This window comes from Phyllosticta citriasiana (genome assembly GCF_038021145.1).
Source record: "Phyllosticta citriasiana strain CBS 120426 chromosome Unknown IWZ02scaffold_3, whole genome shotgun sequence".
NCBI lineage: Eukaryota > Fungi > Ascomycota > Dothideomycetes > Botryosphaeriales > Phyllostictaceae > Phyllosticta > Phyllosticta citriasiana.
Window position 1 is genome coordinate 2,455,540 of NW_027117280.1, and position 16,691 is coordinate 2,472,230.

At 55.7% G+C, this 16,691-nt stretch overlaps 5 protein-coding genes across 5 annotated transcripts; 2 read left to right on the forward strand and 3 right to left on the reverse strand.

The window, feature by feature from the left end:
* Nucleotides 1-128: 128 nt before the first annotated feature.
* On the reverse strand, nucleotides 129-2,195 carry IWZ02DRAFT_515285 (uncharacterized protein; the record flags this gene model as incomplete). The annotated part of the gene is made up of 2 exons (XM_066770639.1): nucleotides 129-1,309; nucleotides 1,460-2,195. Coding segments are annotated over 2 exons (1,701 nt in total), but the record flags the coding sequence as incomplete, so codon positions are not given.
* Nucleotides 2,196-4,952: 2,757 nt separating this feature from the next.
* Nucleotides 4,953-7,876, reverse strand: IWZ02DRAFT_488630 (uncharacterized protein; the record flags this gene model as incomplete). The annotated part of the gene is made up of 2 exons (XM_066769484.1): nucleotides 4,953-5,858; nucleotides 6,935-7,876. The coding sequence occupies 2 exons, from the start codon at nucleotides 7,874-7,876 to the stop codon at nucleotides 4,953-4,955; spliced, it is 1,848 nt and encodes a 615-aa protein (XP_066625700.1).
* Nucleotides 7,877-9,307: 1,431 nt separating this feature from the next.
* Nucleotides 9,308-10,994, forward strand: IWZ02DRAFT_194360 (NADP-dependent L-serine/L-allo-threonine dehydrogenase-like protein ydfG). The gene is made up of 4 exons (XM_066762473.1): nucleotides 9,308-9,890; nucleotides 9,941-10,250; nucleotides 10,309-10,473; nucleotides 10,554-10,994. Exons 1-4 carry the CDS (start codon nucleotides 9,457-9,459, stop codon nucleotides 10,584-10,586), a joined length of 942 nt encoding a protein of 313 aa, XP_066625701.1. The 5' UTR covers nucleotides 9,308-9,456; the 3' UTR covers nucleotides 10,587-10,994.
* Nucleotide 10,995: 1 nt separating this feature from the next.
* IWZ02DRAFT_194361 (uncharacterized protein) lies at nucleotides 10,996-12,245 on the reverse strand. Its single transcript, XM_066762474.1, has one exon. It carries the CDS (start codon nucleotides 11,939-11,941, stop codon nucleotides 11,027-11,029), a length of 915 nt encoding a protein of 304 aa, XP_066625702.1. The 5' UTR covers nucleotides 11,942-12,245; the 3' UTR covers nucleotides 10,996-11,026.
* A 303-nt stretch (nucleotides 12,246-12,548) lies between these two features.
* IWZ02DRAFT_415888 (folliculin-interacting protein N-terminus-domain-containing protein) lies at nucleotides 12,549-16,613 on the forward strand (the record flags this gene model as incomplete). Its single annotated transcript, XM_066765778.1, has 3 exons — nucleotides 12,549-15,670; nucleotides 15,719-16,008; nucleotides 16,294-16,613. The coding sequence occupies 3 exons, from the start codon at nucleotides 12,549-12,551 to the stop codon at nucleotides 16,611-16,613; spliced, it is 3,732 nt and encodes a 1,243-aa protein (XP_066625703.1).
* Nucleotides 16,614-16,691: the final 78 nt, after the last annotated feature.

The following is a 16,691-nucleotide window of genomic DNA, read 5'->3' on the forward strand; positions in this document are numbered from 1 at the left end:
TGGCAGCTACTCGGCAGCAATCCTCTCCTAGCCTCCCGAAACTGGCCAGCGGTGACGGTGCAAGAAACCTTGCTTTGGACTGAGCACTATTCAAGGAATTAGGGGTCATTTGAATTCAAACCTCAAGCCTTCAAAGGAAGAACAATTAACTACTGGTATACAACACAAGGAAGTGACTGCACAAAAGCTCACGCCACGTGCAAGCCCCCCAAAGACAGCTCTCAATATTGTGTTAGAGACCATCTCAAAGCGGCTTCCTCTGTCCAAACCCTTCAAGTCTACGCTTGTCCAAAAATCCAAACCCTCCGATCCCGCACCGTCCTCAGTCTTTTCTCTTGCTCCTCTCACGGATATCTGCATTCATCAACATGTCGCAAAGAACTCGGCGTGCGGAGGTTCCACTTGCGGTGGAGACAAGGCGCGAGAGGTGGACAACGCAAAGGTCTCAGCCGTCCCATTGCTCCGTATGGGAAGTCATAGGCACTGTAATCGGCGAATTCGATCTGTTCAAGCGCGGCCTTCACACAGACAGTCTTCCTCAGGAAGGGTTCGTCTCCGACATGATACCGGTGTCGTTCGAGGGAGTCGTAAATGGGGGGCCAGTATACCCATTTCATGACTTCGGGCGGCGTGGAGTGTCGAGACGGATTTAGGGAGGGACTTATCGTGCGCGTCCACTCGGGATGGGAGTCGGCCGGCTCGTACTCGAAGTCGTCGTCGTATAGAGCCTCGTCCGATTCGGACTCGTCGTCGGAGATTTCCTTGTCAGAGTCGCACTCATCGTCTGAGATCTCGTCGTCCGAATCACCCTCTTGGTCGACGTCGTCTTCCACAAATGTGTACTGGGTTGGAGCGTTGTGGGAAGGATGATGACCGCCGTTATATTGTTCAGAAGGTTGCTCATCCTGATTCCACTCATTAGCAAAGCCGTCTTTACGCTTCTTCATGCTTGGACTCACCTGGGCCGAGTATACACCGGTGTTCTCAAAGGAGCTCGTGTTGCCGTTGTGGTTGTGTACACCACCAGCAGGGTTGCTCTCAGGGTGTGCTGGAAGATCCCGACGTGAGGTGTCGCCCGTCTTCCAAGATTCGCCGTAAATGCGCCTGCGGTTCTGGGTGGTGTGTTCGGAGGCACTGATCCCGCACTGCTCATCGTAGTCGACATCCCAAGCGAGACAGTGGGTTGAGAGCAAGTTTTGGTTCTCGGCAGGACGGTTCGTCACCTGAGTGGAGGTCTCATACTCGGTCTTCCAGGCGGCAGGGCACGAGAGCTTCAGATGGAGGAGGCCAGTTGAAGCGGTGGGGAAATCTATGATTGGCGAAGACAGGACGGCTCGTCAAGCGCGTCATGGAGAAGAGAAAACGGGAAATTGGATCTCGGAGATGGAGCGAAGTAGAATTTTGGAAGTATAGTATAAGAACGAGAGATCAGCGCAGGCTGAGGGTTTGGTGTGGTGACGCTCGAGGTGGAGTTGAAGCAGAGCGGAGGTGTGGTGTGGATCAGGGTAATATAGAGGATGAGGTCGGCGCAGAAAGGAATAAAATAGGTCTGCTCGTAGCCACTCTTTGTGCACAGCGACCAGGTGAATGTCGACGTCGTGGTGGGTGACTGCGCCTGTGAGCTCCACAATCACCTCAAAAGCAGCCTTCCACATGCAGGCAATTCCACAACCAAAGTACCAGGAATCGTCACAAGAAAACAAATCAGAACCAACCCCTCTCTCCCTGAACGCCCTTGCTCTCTTTGCATCCGCGTCACGGCTGAACTCCTCAGTAAGCCGATTCGGTGGTCTCCTCGCACGGGTGGACTGTTGTGTTCCCTTTGGCGTGGAGTTGTCGTGAGGGACGGGTCGGCCATTGCGTTGAGGGCCATCACTTGGCGGCAGGACGACCTCGTCCTCCTCATTTACTTCAAGTGGCGCTCCAAGCTGTGGAATCACGGGAGGTTGAAAGTCCTCTACGGCGTCTTCTAATGCCATGGAGTCGTCGTCCTCCAGCGTTTTTCCATCAGTCGTGGACACCCCCTGTTTGCCAGCACCGTCGTTGAAATATACGACGTGAAGTGCTTCCTCCCATCCAAATTTTGGACGGTAGACCACGGCCCCGTCGTATCGGTGCCTGCGCCCTCGAGACAAGACACTGACTGCTTCCGATGGCCAGCCATACCACACCTCTCCAATACACTCCCCACCGATATAAACATTCGATATACCCGAGGTTTACTTCCCTCGCTCTTCGTCAAATTTGCTCCGCCGCAGCCAAATCGCAACCGCCGCGCCACCCAGTGCGAATCTGCAGCGAAGATTTTCCGCAACACTGACGGCCAACACCGCTTTTAGTGCTACACAAAGGCTTTCAGAAATCTTTCTAAGGCTTTTAAGATCAATCTGGGAGAAAAAAGTATCTTTACATTTTCAGGGGTAACAGCGACGTCCACCCATGACGCCAAGAATCGACTCAAAGCGCCCCCAAAGCCTACAAGTTGGAGAAAATACTCTCAAACGGCGTCTAAAAAGTCGACGTACCCTTTATTATCTCTTAAAGAAGGATCCAAGAGCTAAGCTGTCGACGTGGGGTTTCCAGGACCTACACCTACCCTTGTTAGCAAATAGCTCATTGCAAAATTCGAAGAACACTTCATCTACCTTTTCAATGCAGCCATCTCGGCCACGAATGGAGGATAAACTTTGTAACTAGCTGGATCAATTCCTACTATGCGCCTGTCCTGTGTGCGGTCAGTCTACGGCAGAACCCTCAACGGCTTCTCAAGCGGCAAACGCCCAAACACCGTGACGATTTGGCCCTCCTTCTTCTAATTCTCCTCAACCGTCTCGCACTGCGACAACGGCGACGGACGCAGCGGCTTCCCCAACCTCGACTCCTTTCTCTTCAGACCGGCCTTCCACCTCTTTGCGCCTTGCAGAAACGGGCAATCGCGGAAGTCCAAGTCGTAGTCCAGGCGCTTCTGCGCCCCATGGATACGAATGGCTCTATGAAGGGGTTCAAGGCCCGTCTCAGTGTTCAGGCGAGCGTGGATTTGCTCGCTGACAGCCCACGCGCTGACTTAGGCAGGCGTGGCGTGCTTGTATGGACGTAGGGAGGAACTCGGACGGTTGGTGGAGCCCGGGTGAAGGGCGGGTACCAGGTTTGCGTGGTGGTCTGTTGGGTTGAGTGGGACATTTTGGCCAGTTTGGTGTGTTTTGCATGGTGTGCTGAGTTGAATGTGTTGGGGGGATTGAAGGGGGTGGGTGTTTCTTGTACGTACTTGTCGAGTTGAACAATTTGGTGTTTTTGTTCTATGCAGAAGCTGGCAGGGGAAACTCGGGGTGTTGTTGGAGTAGATAGATGCGGATGGCGGAAGTTGTTCGTGATCAATGTTGCGCGTTTTAAGATTCTTACAGGATCTGGCAGACTCCTCCGGCGTTGTTTGCAATGCTTTTTGGACGCCAGAAGAACTTTCGATTGATCTTCATATCCTAAGAAACATCAGCAAAATCCTCTCAAACAATGGGTAGACGCTCACGTTCCCGGTCACAACTCACGTACACGTCAAACTCATCCTCGTCAAATCTTTGGCTTTGGCAATCTCTAAATATCTTACCTACCATGCCTTTAAGTCAGCTACTGCAGGCCAGAAAAGCACCAAAAGGGACAACTCACGAGAGCATCTCCTGCTCAGTCTTCTTCCTCTTTCGTCCTCGATCCTCATCATCGGACAAGCGAAGATCGGACAACTTCCTCTTCCGCAACAGTCTGGCCATTTCTGCGTCGATTTCCATTGCCTGAGACTCCATGTTGTTGTTGGCTATGTGCAGGTTAGAAAACGCGAACTGGACATCCACGACCCCTGCGCTGCTGCTGGCGATCTTCAAGCGAGAGAAAGCCAGCTCCATCCGCGTAAGGGCAGCCCCGATCTCATCGATCGTGAGCATAGCGACGCCGTGCTACAGTAGGGCGGTCTCGGCGTCCATCGTGTCCATGGCCAGACGCGCCATGGCGTCCTCGAGAGCCTTGCGCTCTGGCGAGAAGGAGCGAGCCTGGACGTTCTTGTTCTTGGTGGTGTTCTGAGACATGTTGATCAGCAAGAGTGTCTATGCTTGGCCTTGGATAGCGAGACCTTGAAGGAGAGGGGAAGATTTGGCGGCTTTTACATGTACTATCAATAGTTAAAATTGCCCTTGTACATACGCAAGCGAGAGCGACTCACTAAAGTTCTGATATAAATCAGTCTATAAAAATTATCGGAGTAATCCAACACATCTGTAAGCGCGCGGCCATCCATGCTGAAGCGCTGAGCATGGCTGTGGCGGTCGACCGATGCAGGCTGCTTGTTTGGATCGATTCAATCGGGCCCCTGAGGGACAGAGCCCGGCAGGGCGAGCGATGCGGTTCTGCTGTGGATGGGGAGGATGGCGATTCTTAGGAGAGTAGAAGAGAGGAGCGCTATATACAACTGCCAGAGTTGTTTGGAGCCAGGTTTGGCGGTTGGCTTGTAGCGCTGCTTGTGTTTTCGGGTACGTTCTACACTTACCCCTGAAAGCAGCAGACAGACACGACGGCCCAGACAAGTTGTGATTGATGCTGTCGTGATGAATCTGCCGGGATCTAGAACTTGTGTAGGAAGTTTACGTCTCTTTATTTGTGTGTAGCTTCTTGCAAGCCCTGTGTTCTACAGGAAGCCAGTCATTCGCGCGCCTCTCTTCTGTCAGCTTCCTCTTTCAACCAATGCGGCGGCACGTCAAGCAGCAAGCGAGCGATTAGCAGGAAAATTGTCAGTTACGTTTGGGAACTAGGGAAGACTCGGTGCTTCTACAGAATACGTGCGCTCTGATGAAGCTGCTGCAGCTCACAATAATCCTGATTGCGTGCTTGACGGCTGCCATCTAGGTGCCTGACACCAGTTGTACAGACCACACCACTTGTTTTCCCCCAAGCCCAAAGCGATCGATGTCTTAACAACCAAATGGCATCGCCAGCTTTGGCTCGTCGCCCGGCAGATGTACGCTTTTTGACGGACTGTCCTCGTCTTCATTGTCCTCGTCTTCGTCGTCAAAATCTTCGCCTTCCGAATCCGCGCCGTCTATTTCGCCCAAGAGCGCCGTGATATCCCCAGAATCACACGAATATACTCCCTCATCGGCGCTCGCGCTCTGCTGCCCATCATCGACCGTGGCTTCGACGCCACCCCTTTCTTCATCACCATCGCCATTGTGGGAATACAATTGCATAGCAGCGCGCTCGAGCCGCTCGACAAGCGCGTCCTCATCTTCCTCGGCCTCAAAATCATCAGCATTCCACACGTCGCGCAGCTTGGACAGCGGTGGAGGCCATATGGAAAACTTGTTTGGTGGCATCCTCTGGTGCTCTTTTCTAGTGACAGCCAGCGCCCCGGTAGCGCCGGGTGGGTAGGCGAGGCCCGTGTCTGTTCGCACCCTGTAAATGTGGCAGTTGACGCGATGTAAGCACGAGACAATGCGTGGCATCTCGTGTCTGGTCGCCTCGCGGTAGCAGACCTGGGAAATCATGCTGAGCATCTCAGAGATGATTTCGTTCGACTGCAGCCAGAGGTTGCATTCAGGAGAGGTTTTGGTGAACCTTGGTTGAATTGATTCGCTCTCTTTCGCGCATATTCCTGGGTGGTTTGCGCCCAGGATACCGGGCAGGACCTCATAGTATGACCGGGGCCGCAGAAGTGCCGGGACGTGGGTAACATTTTGGGATGGTTGGCCTGAGTCATCTTCATGACTTGTATTTGCTGTCGGCTCAGGTTCTTCTTGGCTTTCTGTGATGCTGGAATGCTGTTCTGGTTGCTGTTCCTCCCCGTCCATCTCGCTGAGCTGTTCGTTGTTTGAGTTTGCCTGTGTGCATGTATCCATTTGGAGGGCGATTTGTGTAATATAGTGGGTGGAGTCAACTGACTCAAAAAAGTGTGGGATTTGCGGAAGGTTGATGAGAGAATGTAAGATGTACCTAAAGGAGGCCAGCAGAATTTCCAGGCAAACGACCGGGTAGTGGTCAAGCTTTGATGTCCTGAGAAGACATTGAACAGTTGGGAGACTACAATAGCTCGATTATCCACAGTCAGATGGAAACGGGATTGGAAGACAGATCTTGCGGAGCGACACGACGGTGAATAGCGTTCATCAAGAGTTTCGATCTTGTTTCATTTCAACCACTCTCAATTCGGTGCCGAACCGACAGAGTTTTGCGCTGATGACTAGCGCATGAGGTGGTGGGTTTCTGGGTTGTGGGTCGCTCGCTACCGCATCCAACAGTGGTTCTGAACACATGAAAAACGTGGTTCCTCCCCTGCTCGAGCTTTTCATGGTGACTCCAATTAATGAAGCCTCGTCCATAATTTGAAGTCGTTATCATAGTCTAGATGACTTCCGGGCAAACATTGTAGGTGGTCGAAGAGCAGCTAGGCCAGGCCCACGAATTGTAAAATGCCAGCAAATGATAGCGTCGCAAAAGAGCATTCCTTTTGCTGAATCGCGCGTTGACCGAAAGTTGAGCCATGTTCGTGGATGAAGCATTCATACAACGTTTTGCGCGGCTCAGTGTAGTCTGTCTCATCTCCCTCTGGTATTGGAACAGACCACAGAGAAGGCTTATCGCTCTGGATTAGCTTCACAGGCGAACCGGAATACACGCTTGTACCGTCACTTCCAAAGCAAGAGAAGTTGTCATCGAAATCGTAGTCGTAGTCGTCGGCAGGTGGGGCGTAGACAATCAACCGAGGCCCAGAATGGCGCACAGCAAAGGAATGAGCAGTCCAGCGAAAGCCAGGGGGTAGCACAGGGAGTTCTCTCGGCTCGTCCGTTCCAAACTGGCCGTGATCGCAGCCATCACAAGTGATGTCCACCAAATCTCTGTGCTGATGGTCGTTTGCTGGTTCAAGCCTAATGGAAGTGACGGCAGGCCAACAGCTTACTGCGCCTAGGTCAAAATCGTCATCGTGAAGACTCTTTTGGCAAAATTCATCCAAACTGGTGGAGTCTGAATCTTCAAGTTCGATGAAAGGATCCATGTCGTCACTATAGACTGATCCATCCGAGTCGTCAGAGATGACTCCAGAATATTGATCGATTGGCCCATAGTAGTCCTGCGAGATGCTGTCGGCGGGCAGACAAGGAGGAGAGCTTGGCATGGAAGGTGAGGTCGGAGGACTGTCGGAAATAGCAGAGGGGCTCGCAAGAGAAATGTCTTCCATTTCCAATTCCGTGTCTGATTCTGACATCTGCGTGGTGGATTGGCTCGACGCGAGCCTCTTTGAGCCAAAGCCGCTAGGCTTTCGGCCATGGCTGAGCCTCGAGGGAGTCTCCACACCTTCGTCTTCGAACGTCATCATCTGTTTAAGCCTGGTAGGAGCAGGAAAGTAATAAAGCCCAGATCCATGATAGTAGGCGCCCTCGGGGATATCGGCCGATGTGCACCCCTGTCCCAACTCTTTCAGGCCCTTGGAACCGCTGCGAAACTCGTTGGGCCCTTGGCTCATGAGTCGTAACGAATGTCCGCGAGCGTACTGTGGATACTTCAGGCCGGCATTTGATGGTACTTCGTACAAAGTTGATTCTGCTCGCCGAAGAATACTTGCAATGCGAATTGAGTTCTCCACGGGATCTTCATAGGTGCTGGCTACTTTGACCCAGTGCCTTTCGTGAATATTCGAAGGCGAAGAGGCCCAGTAGCAAACTTCAGGTGGAGTGGCCGAGTATTCTGGATACCAAGATGGAGTCAAATCTTCTGTCCAATCGAGGGGATGTTCGTGAGGCTTTTCTGCGGATGCAAGAGTGACGGGTGTGGGTTTCAAAGGCCTGTTGGATGGTTGTTGAGAGGTGCTGGCAGCACATAGCGCGGGGTCGATGTTTTTCATGGTGATGCTTTGGGACGCAGGTGAACAGGGAGCTTGGTGTCCATCGATGTGGAAGTGCTCTGACGGGGCATTTGTACTTTGATTTGTTGGGGTATGGACTGGCGGGACCGAGGGTGATCCATCAATACAATGGCGCGCGAGGATGTCAGTTCCGACCGCGAGATCGGTAGACTCCTCATTCGGTTGACAAAGCGCCGCTTGACAGTCTGCTGGGCAAGACATGTGCTGACTGAGAGCGGTTCCGAATTTTGATATGGGGTGCTCAGGCACCGGGATGCGCTGGATGTGAGAATGAGTTTCAGCGCGATGGAATCAGAAATGTTGTGGTGGGAGAGCGAAGTTGGTGTGCGAGAGTTGGTGTTGGAAACGGCGAACCAGCGTGGCCGTGCACCTGATCAAGCAGGCGCTGTCAACTGTCGACAAAACAATGTCGACCGCGCCTTTTCAAGAACGCACAGCTACCATCTTCTGACTATGACCAAGTCGCCTATACTATGTTTCTGTGAGCTCAATAAGGAGTCTTACTTCCGAAAAAATTGACCCCTAACCTCTGCAAAGTGGCGGGGACTCCACTAAGGGTCGTTTTTTGGACAGTGCCAGCAGTATTGAGGTGTGGAACGAAGTTTTTCTGGCGACGGTCGCTAGAAATCCAGTCTTTCGACCATTTTTGGCGCAACCAAGCAAATCACTTGCTTGAGACAGTCCATGAAGGCAGTGCTCTCAATAGACCAGAATCGCAAGCCAGAGACAGGTCTTACTTGCCGATGTTCCAACTGCATCGATTAAGTCGACATGGCAAACGGATCCTCGGGACCTGGTAGTAGCGCACAAGAACAACGGCATCCAACAAAGAAACAACGACATTGTATTTGACATGGCTGGAACAAACAATTGAATCTTACCCTCCAGCAAGACTTGAAGAAAGATCCACGAGAGCGTACCCGTTTGAAACCTACCACGCGATACTCTCAAGCTGAGGCTGAGATTGTTCCGCTCAAGCGGCATATCTTCCTTGTCCCTCGGGACTTTCAATATTTCTCTGCGGTCCATTCGCCAAAATGTTGAAGTACATCCAACTGCTGTCTGCGATTTGGGACACGGATTTGAAATTTTCGACAGCGACTGACATGGTCATCTCCGCAAACTGAGGTCAATGAGGTTCGTGTCGGGAGTTGTCAACTTCGTCATCGAGGTCGCTACCGATTGACGTTGTCAGGCCTTCGGCTACTCTTTCTGCCGCCCCAGCAGGAGGATTGAAAATGTGCCGACTCCATATTGATGCCAACAAGGCTAGACGATGTAAACGGGTTTCCGACGTGGATGGAGCCATTTGTATTTCAATGGGCGCGTACCGACAGAGCTGGAGAGGGATGAAGTCTGACGAAACGACGTCAGCGACGGGAGGGTCCAAGTTTCAAAGAGGGAGCTGAGTAGGAGCTTGGGGCAACGACCATCTCCACCTCTCCACTCTAACAATCGCCGCGCCCAATTGCACTATTTGACCGATCCAGCTTCCTACGGCCTATTTTCTTCAGGAACAACCTCTTCGCCTAGACAACGACCTCTACGCATCCCATTGAATGCCCATCTTACGCCGGTTCGCCCTCACAACACGCGCCCTTCTCCACAATTCTCGCACCGCAGCACCTCACCACGCTCTTCCCCACCTTTCACTCCACGCCCGGGCCTTTGCTGCTACAGCGTCAAACATGTCGTCCGCCATGGCACAGCGCCTTCAGGGCAAGACGGTCCTCATCACGGGCGCCTCGAGCGGAATTGGGCGCAGCACGGCCGTCGAATTCGCCCGCACCAGCCCGAAAGACTTACGCCTGATTCTGACGGCACGCCGGGTTGACAATCTGCAGGAGCTGGCAGACGAGATCAAGAAAGAGGTGGGAGAAGGCGTCAAGGTGCTGCCGGTCAAGCTCGACGTGTCCAAGTCAGACGAGGTGCGCGGATTCGTGGGCAGGCTGCCCGAGGAGTGGAGGGCGATTGATGTCCTGGTCAACAATGCGTGGGTCACTTCCGAACACAAGAGCTGGGTCAACACTGACAGTGCAACAGCGGTCTCGTCAAGGGCGTCGCGCAGGCACCCGACATCGCCGAGGCGGACATCGACACCATGTTCTCGACCAATGTGACGGGCCTGGTCAATATGACGCAAGAAGTTCTCAAGGTCTTCAAGGCGCGCCCCGATGGTGGCAAGGGCGACATCATCAACGTTGGCAGCATCGCCGGCCGCGAGGGCTACCCGGGCGGCAGCATCTATTGCGCGACCAAGGCCGCCGTGCGCACCTTCACAGACGCGTTGAGGCGGGAGCTCATTTCGACCCGGATAAGGGTCATTGAGATTGACCCTGGCCAAGTTGAGACGGTCAGTAGCAGAGCACGCTTGCAACCATGACTCAGAAGCTGATGTGTTGGTGGTGCAGGAATTCTCCGTCGTCCGCTTCTACGGTGACAAGGTCAAGGCCGACGCCGTGTACAAGGGCGTCGAGCCGCTGACCCCAGACGACATTGCCGAAGTCATCGTCTTCGCCACCGGACGGCGCGAGAACGTCGTCATTGCTGATACGCTAATTTTCCCCAACCACCAGGTGAGCAACCCGACTGTCATCTCCGCCGCGTTTGCATCTTTTGGAGGGAGTTGGGCTGATTTGATTTCGCTGCTTGCAAGGCTGCCGCGACCGTCATGCACCGCAAGAGCTGAGCGGCTTGCGCTTTTGCCTTTGCTTTTCCTGGGGATTTCTGACCATGCTTACAGGCCGGTGCTGGCGGCGGCAACTTGTACAGGAAGGCGACTTGATGTGATAGATGCGTCTAAGCGTAGAGCAACAGCGAGAGCAAGCGGGCGGTCTTTTGGATCTTTTGAGAGGATAGAGCATGGCGATTCAGACGGGGGAAGCGTCTTTGCTTGCATGCAACACACCACATGGCATGGCACATGGCACAGCACGGCGAATTGGTGAGGCTTGACCGCGCTGTATGTGACTCACATATTCAGTTTCTTCATCCCCACCCTCACTCACACTTCCTGTCCGCTCCACCATCCGTCCATACAACGCACGCCGCACTTTGTCAGTCCCATCCATTCCTCGCCACCACCGCTACTCCCCTTCCCACCCACCCAGTGAATCATCCACAGCACTACTACCTACCTATCAAGCAAGCAAGCAAACAAGCAGTCATAGATGGCGGCATGTGATGCGTATGTACCTGCCTGCCTGGAAACAAAAAGACGGACAGGGAAGCGAGCAAACGGAGCGTCCGTCGCCATAGCCGCCGCCTCGGGCGCGTTGGCTCGCCTGTTGGCTCGCCTGTTGGCTCTGTAGCTCGCTTGCATGCATGCGTGCCCCGGTACATGCATAGCCGGCGTGGCGGCGCGTGTATGTAGCGTGACGTAGGGCGTGGTGTGCATGTAACACTCATCATCATGGGCGGCGGTGACTGTATTCTATCCATCTGTTTGTCTCTCAAAGGTCGGCCGTTGGCTATGCATATGGATGGTGCGAAGACAACTGGGCATCTTGGTGAGTGTTGTGCACAGGGGAGGAAACTGGGAAAGGGTTGGATCTGGAGGATACCTGAGATGGGTAAGATTGTGGTTGTTGAACTTGCCGAACCGTGTTCCCGACGCCTGGTGGGTGAGGTGGGTGTAGCCACAGAAAACGTGACATGGCGACATGGTGCGGGAGCAAGCTCACGGACGACTGGACATGGGTGGCAGACTGGAAAGAGCAGCTGAATGGAGATAGTAGCGGCAGAGCGCATGATTGTTACCCATGTAGGTATGGCAGGGTGCAGATGGGCGTCGGCATTGGCGGAGACGTGTACGGCGCCCGGCGCTGAGCAGAGACGCGAGTGTTTGACGAGTGGGCGAGATCGTGGGGTGCTAGCGTGGTGTTGAAGTCCTCCACCCAGTTCCGTCGGGCCGTGGGGCTGAGCCGACGGTAGATGGCAGCGGGAAGAAGGGTTGCCTGTGGTTTCTGGGCTGGAGCGGCAGCCGGCACATGGGTAGAATCGAGTGGGTGGATGGATGGATGGATGGGGGCAGATGCATGACATGCATCTCTCTCTGGATTAGTGGTTGGTGTTGGTTGTTTTCTGTGCTGGATAAACATCACGAGCGCGCTTTGTACTGACGTGGTCGTCGCCTTCGCCCGTCAGCGTCCATCACATGCCGTGCAAAGACGAGACGACGGTTCTTGCGCATCGTCAGTGACATGTGTGCGACTTGGGTCAGCCCTGTCCGTCCGTCCGTCCGTATGTCTGTCTGTCTCTTATTATAATGTCGCCCTGGTCGTTGTCGCAGTGCCCGGACCGCAGCGCAGACCCAGACCGCTCTTTTGCCCAGACCACTCAGACCTGACCTGGACCTGACCGACCTGACCGACCTGACGACAAGGACCTTCCCACGCGACCATTGCTTCTTCGGCCTCACTTGCCTCGTACCTTACCCTGCGCTGCCCCGACCCGACCTCAAACCCAAACACCCCTAGCCTCACCTCCGACATGATCCTTCTCATCCTCGCTCCCTTGATACAAACCTCCGCATCCTCCCTCACCTCGCAACAATTCCACAGAGGCCATGGGCTGCTGGCACTCTGAGGCTCCCGACATTCGAGTAAAAGCCGACGGCTAGCCATCTCATGGAGTCTGCAACTAGACAGCCATGCTCGGCCAACTCCTCCACTCCTTCAACCCGAACCGCCGCGGCCCTGCCCGCCAGCCGAACAATGTCTTGGAATCCGTCACCGAGGACTCGCACACCTACAACCTGCTCTTCCCCGACGCCACCCAGCTCGCAAACTCGGACGCCCAAGCATTTCCTCTGAATCCCTCGTCCTCCAATGCCAGCACCTACGATGCGTCCCACGCCGGCATCGACCTGGACCAGAATCGCGACATTCGCATCATCATAGCCCAGGACGAAGCCGGCGCCATGGCCAGGACCGTCCTCTTCGACTCCAAGCCCAACAGCCCCAGCGTCGACTCGCCCAATTCCGCCTCGGACCGCAGAGGCAGCCGCCAAGGTCCCTCTTCGTACACTCAGTCCGCTTTTACCATTGCGCACGGCCGCCGCGCGTCGCTCGCCCTCGACCGGAACAGTCCCCAGCCCGCCACGAGCGCATTCCAACGCGCCCGCTCGCGAAATGCGTCGATATCAGGCATGCCGCATACTGAAGAGGGCGGCGCTGCCCAGCGCAGGTCCAAGGAGGCCGAAGAGCTGGTCAACACTTGCATGGAATGCATGTTCGGATCTGCGCCTTGGTCGTACAGAGGTACAAGCAGCAAACTGCACATTCTGCCCATGGAATCACGGACAAGCGACCGCAGCGTGACCAGCCCAATCCTGGGCGAAGGTTACAGTTCCTTTGGACGGGCCGAAGGGCGCAAGCGCAGCGGACTGGCTACCTCGTTCACGCCCTCCAATTTCCCCGAGCCTCAAACCGCCAACAACGGGCTGCCCGAGGCGACCCAAAAGGAAGCGCGGCGGCGCACTATTCTGATAACGAGGCTCTTTTCCGTATCTCCCCCAGAGGATGTCGAGACCCCGGCCGAAGCCAACTCCAACACGACTACGCCGACCCCAGGCACATCGGTTGGGACCACCAACAGCTTTCCCTTTCCACCACATGTTGGCACCGGGAGCACTCAAGGCTCCATTCGCAAGGGGCCAAAGCCGCAGTACCGGACGCCCATGTACGCCATTGGCATCCTTTTGCACCTGCCGGTAGCGACCTCGCCGAACCGCCCAGGAGGGGCACTCAAGGCCGACAGGGGGCAGGACTCGCTAGGTTCGTCGTTTGACTCGGAGCGCAGGGCTGGTTGGGCCTTTCTCGATGCTTCGACGGGAGAGTCGCTGTTGAATGCTGCCAACAGCGACGTCGACGACAGGGTTGACGTGATTGGCCAACATTGGGACGTCATCACTCGCACGCTCGCCCACCTTCACTTTGTAGTGCAAAGAAAGATTGTAGAGCTCTTCAAGCTCCAAGAAGCATCGACGCCCCAGCTCCAGGCGCCCAGCCGTCCCTGTAATGGCATCCGCAATGGATACCGGGAAATGCCAATGAGCCGCCGCAGCCTGATGTTGCAGGGTCACGCGCTTCAGTTTGAGCCCGAAATCAAGACAGTCGTAGAAAGCTCTGCCGAAAGAGTCGTACGCGGGATGAAAATCCCTCGCGTTGTGACTGGTCAGGGGAGATGGGGCGTCTGGCGAGAGGAAGCGCGATGGCTCGGCAGGTGGGCGGGTGCAAAAGAACAAAACTTTTTCCTGTTCAACCTGCTCACGGCATTCTTGGGCACTCATACAGAGTGGCTTAATGTCGCCGCGCCCAAGTCGTACCGGACCAAGCATCGCGCGCAGCAAAAGATGAATGCAGGCGACGACATGACCGTCTCGAGCCGCACGGTTCTCGTTTCCCCCGACAAGATGGCGGCGAGGCGATTGATCTTTTTGCTTGCAACCTTTTTGCCTGCTTCGAGCCACGCCGTGCATGACGGGGCGTCACCGGCTCGACCGAGCACAGCTGCATCTGCCCGAGGTCACTCACAGTCTCCACCGTCGAATGCAACCCTCTCAAGACAGCAGTCTCTGAGGCGGGCAATCAATAAAAAGGGACACAAGAGTTACCCCAACATGAGCGTGCTTAACGTGGCTGAAGGCACCTCGCAGTCCAAGGAAGGAAACGCGGACGATCGACCTCCTTCTCGCTCGGCACCGCACTCGCGTCGGCCATCAGAGGTGCGGTCCATTAGGTCTGTCAATACCACGGGCCTGACGATTCCTTCCATGGCGGAAGATGGTGGTGCACGCAAGGGAAACACAACAACGACATCGACGGCCACACCTGATTCGGCCGTGCCCGTGGCCCATTTTGCCGTGCAACGCACCGGTTCCATTGCTTCTGGCTCGAGTGACGCCCGTCCACCCAGCAGCGGGAGTCTGGCGTCTGTCAATTTGCGGCAGAACCTGCAGCGGACCAGCACTGCAAACACGAGCAACCAGAGCGTCAATTCCGGTAGCAGCAAGGGATGGAGTAGTCTGATCAACTTTTGGAGCAACGGCAGTCGTCGCGAGTCGTCAAACGAGCAAGGCGAAATCCTGCAGTCGACCGACGACGGCCTGGGCATTTCTGGCCCCTATCGAAGACCGTATAATCACTCCAACCCAAACAAGCTTGAGCAGATGGTGCAAGAGCTGCAGCTTGACGAAGAGGAAGAGATTGATGAGAGCGCGTCCGTTGACCAGGGACCCACCCCCCTTTCCCCTTCCGCGCCACCTACCGCCGCCAGAGCAATTCCTCCGCGTGCCAAGCAAGTCGACTCCCCTCTCAAGTTATCGGTCAATGAAAATGACGGTGTGATTGACATTGACATTCCGCTCCCTGGGTTCGGTTCGCCTGTGCAGTCGCCGCTGATGCCAAACATGGCCAACTCTTGCTCCAGCCTCGAGGGTTCGACATTTGGCCCCTCGTGTTGCTCCTCGACACTCCATTCTGCAGACGCGCAGCATCCTGCCAACGTTGCCGGCTGGCTGGCGCGGTTTCACCAGGACTTTGCGCTGCAGGGCGTCAACCCGTATCCCGATTTGGAGAAGGATATCAAAAAGGCTATGAGCGCAGAACCGACGCCCAGCACTGCTGTAACTACGCCTACCATGGAGTCTGGGCCCACGGAAAAGTGGGTTCACATTTGCACCACTCTGGTCGCCGACGCGCGCAACTTTTCAGTAAAGCGGATCCACCTCAAACGTCGCGTTAGGCTCATCCCGACGCCATCGCAACCGCCGTCTCTCATGACTCCAGGGTCGAGCAGCATGCACACGTGTTTCGAAAGCGGCAGTGCAATGACGCCCGGCCCGGGCAGCCTGCCTAAGAGCCAGTACGGCAATCCGTACGGTGGGTCCTCCAACGGCTCCAGCATGTCGCTGCCCCTGACGGAGCTGCATATGGAAGAGCGCTTCGTCGAAGAGCCCGTCATGGACCTGGATGAGACGCTCGTCGAAGCCATCGAGCGCGGCGTCTCACTCGGCACTGCAGCGTCCTCCTCCAACGGCCACGCCATCTACTCGCCGCATCACTCAGTCAGCGCGTCGACGAGCAACGGCTCCCTCCGCGACTCATCCCGTCCGCTCTCCTACCAGACGCTACCCAAGTCATTCAGCTCCTCATCCAAGCCGCCACCCGCGGCTGCGGTGCCTGCAAACGGCACGTCTACAACGTCGACCACGACGTCCACCTCGTCGTCGCGCTCGTCGTCGCGGCATGGCAACGGCGGCGCGCACACGACCCGCGGCCGCTTCGCTACTACCTCCCTCAGCAACACACCTACCAACAACACCACCATCGCTGCCAACGATGCCAGCGACGCCGCGTCGACGATTACGTCGCTCGGTGGCACCGCGACGGCAGGCGATGGCGCGGCGGCAGCAGCGCGGAATGACTGCAAGACCGCCGTCCTCGGCGCGCTCGAGCAGATCGCAAAGAGCGTCGCGGCCGAGCGCGTTGTGGTGGCGGCGACGGGCGGTGTTGGGGGCGTCGTCAGTGTCGGTGTTGTGCACAAGGAGAGCACGCTCAGAGAGGGCGTTAGGAGGTGGTTGGGCGGCGTGGATGCGTTGGATGCGTCTTCTGCCGCTTCTGCTTCGGCGTCTGCTTCTGCGGGGGCAGTGGGGATGGGCGTGGGTGTGGGTGGAGCGGTTGTAGGAGCCGGCGGCGGCGCCTCTTCTTCCTGAATGGCGATGGTGACGCGCCTTGCTTAGGCCATTTGTTTGAGCTCTGCGTGCGTGCTGCTGCTGCGGTCGTTGAAGTGC

Bases quoted from the DNA above. Each gene is read 5' to 3' on its own strand.
- IWZ02DRAFT_194361 (XM_066762474.1), bottom strand. From the start codon at position 11,941: ATGTCATGCATCTGCCCCCATCCATCCATCCATCCACCCACTCGATTC.
- IWZ02DRAFT_194360 (XM_066762473.1), top strand. From the start codon at position 9,457: ATGCCCATCTTACGCCGGTTCGCCCTCACAACACGCGCCCTTCTCCAC. The intron at 10,251-10,308 runs GTCAGTAGCAGA...TTGGTGGTGCAG, and splicing joins ACCCTGGCCAAGTTGAGACG to GAATTCTCCGTCGTCCGCTT. The intron at 10,474-10,553 runs GTGAGCAACCCG...GCTGCTTGCAAG, and splicing joins TAATTTTCCCCAACCACCAG to GCTGCCGCGACCGTCATGCA.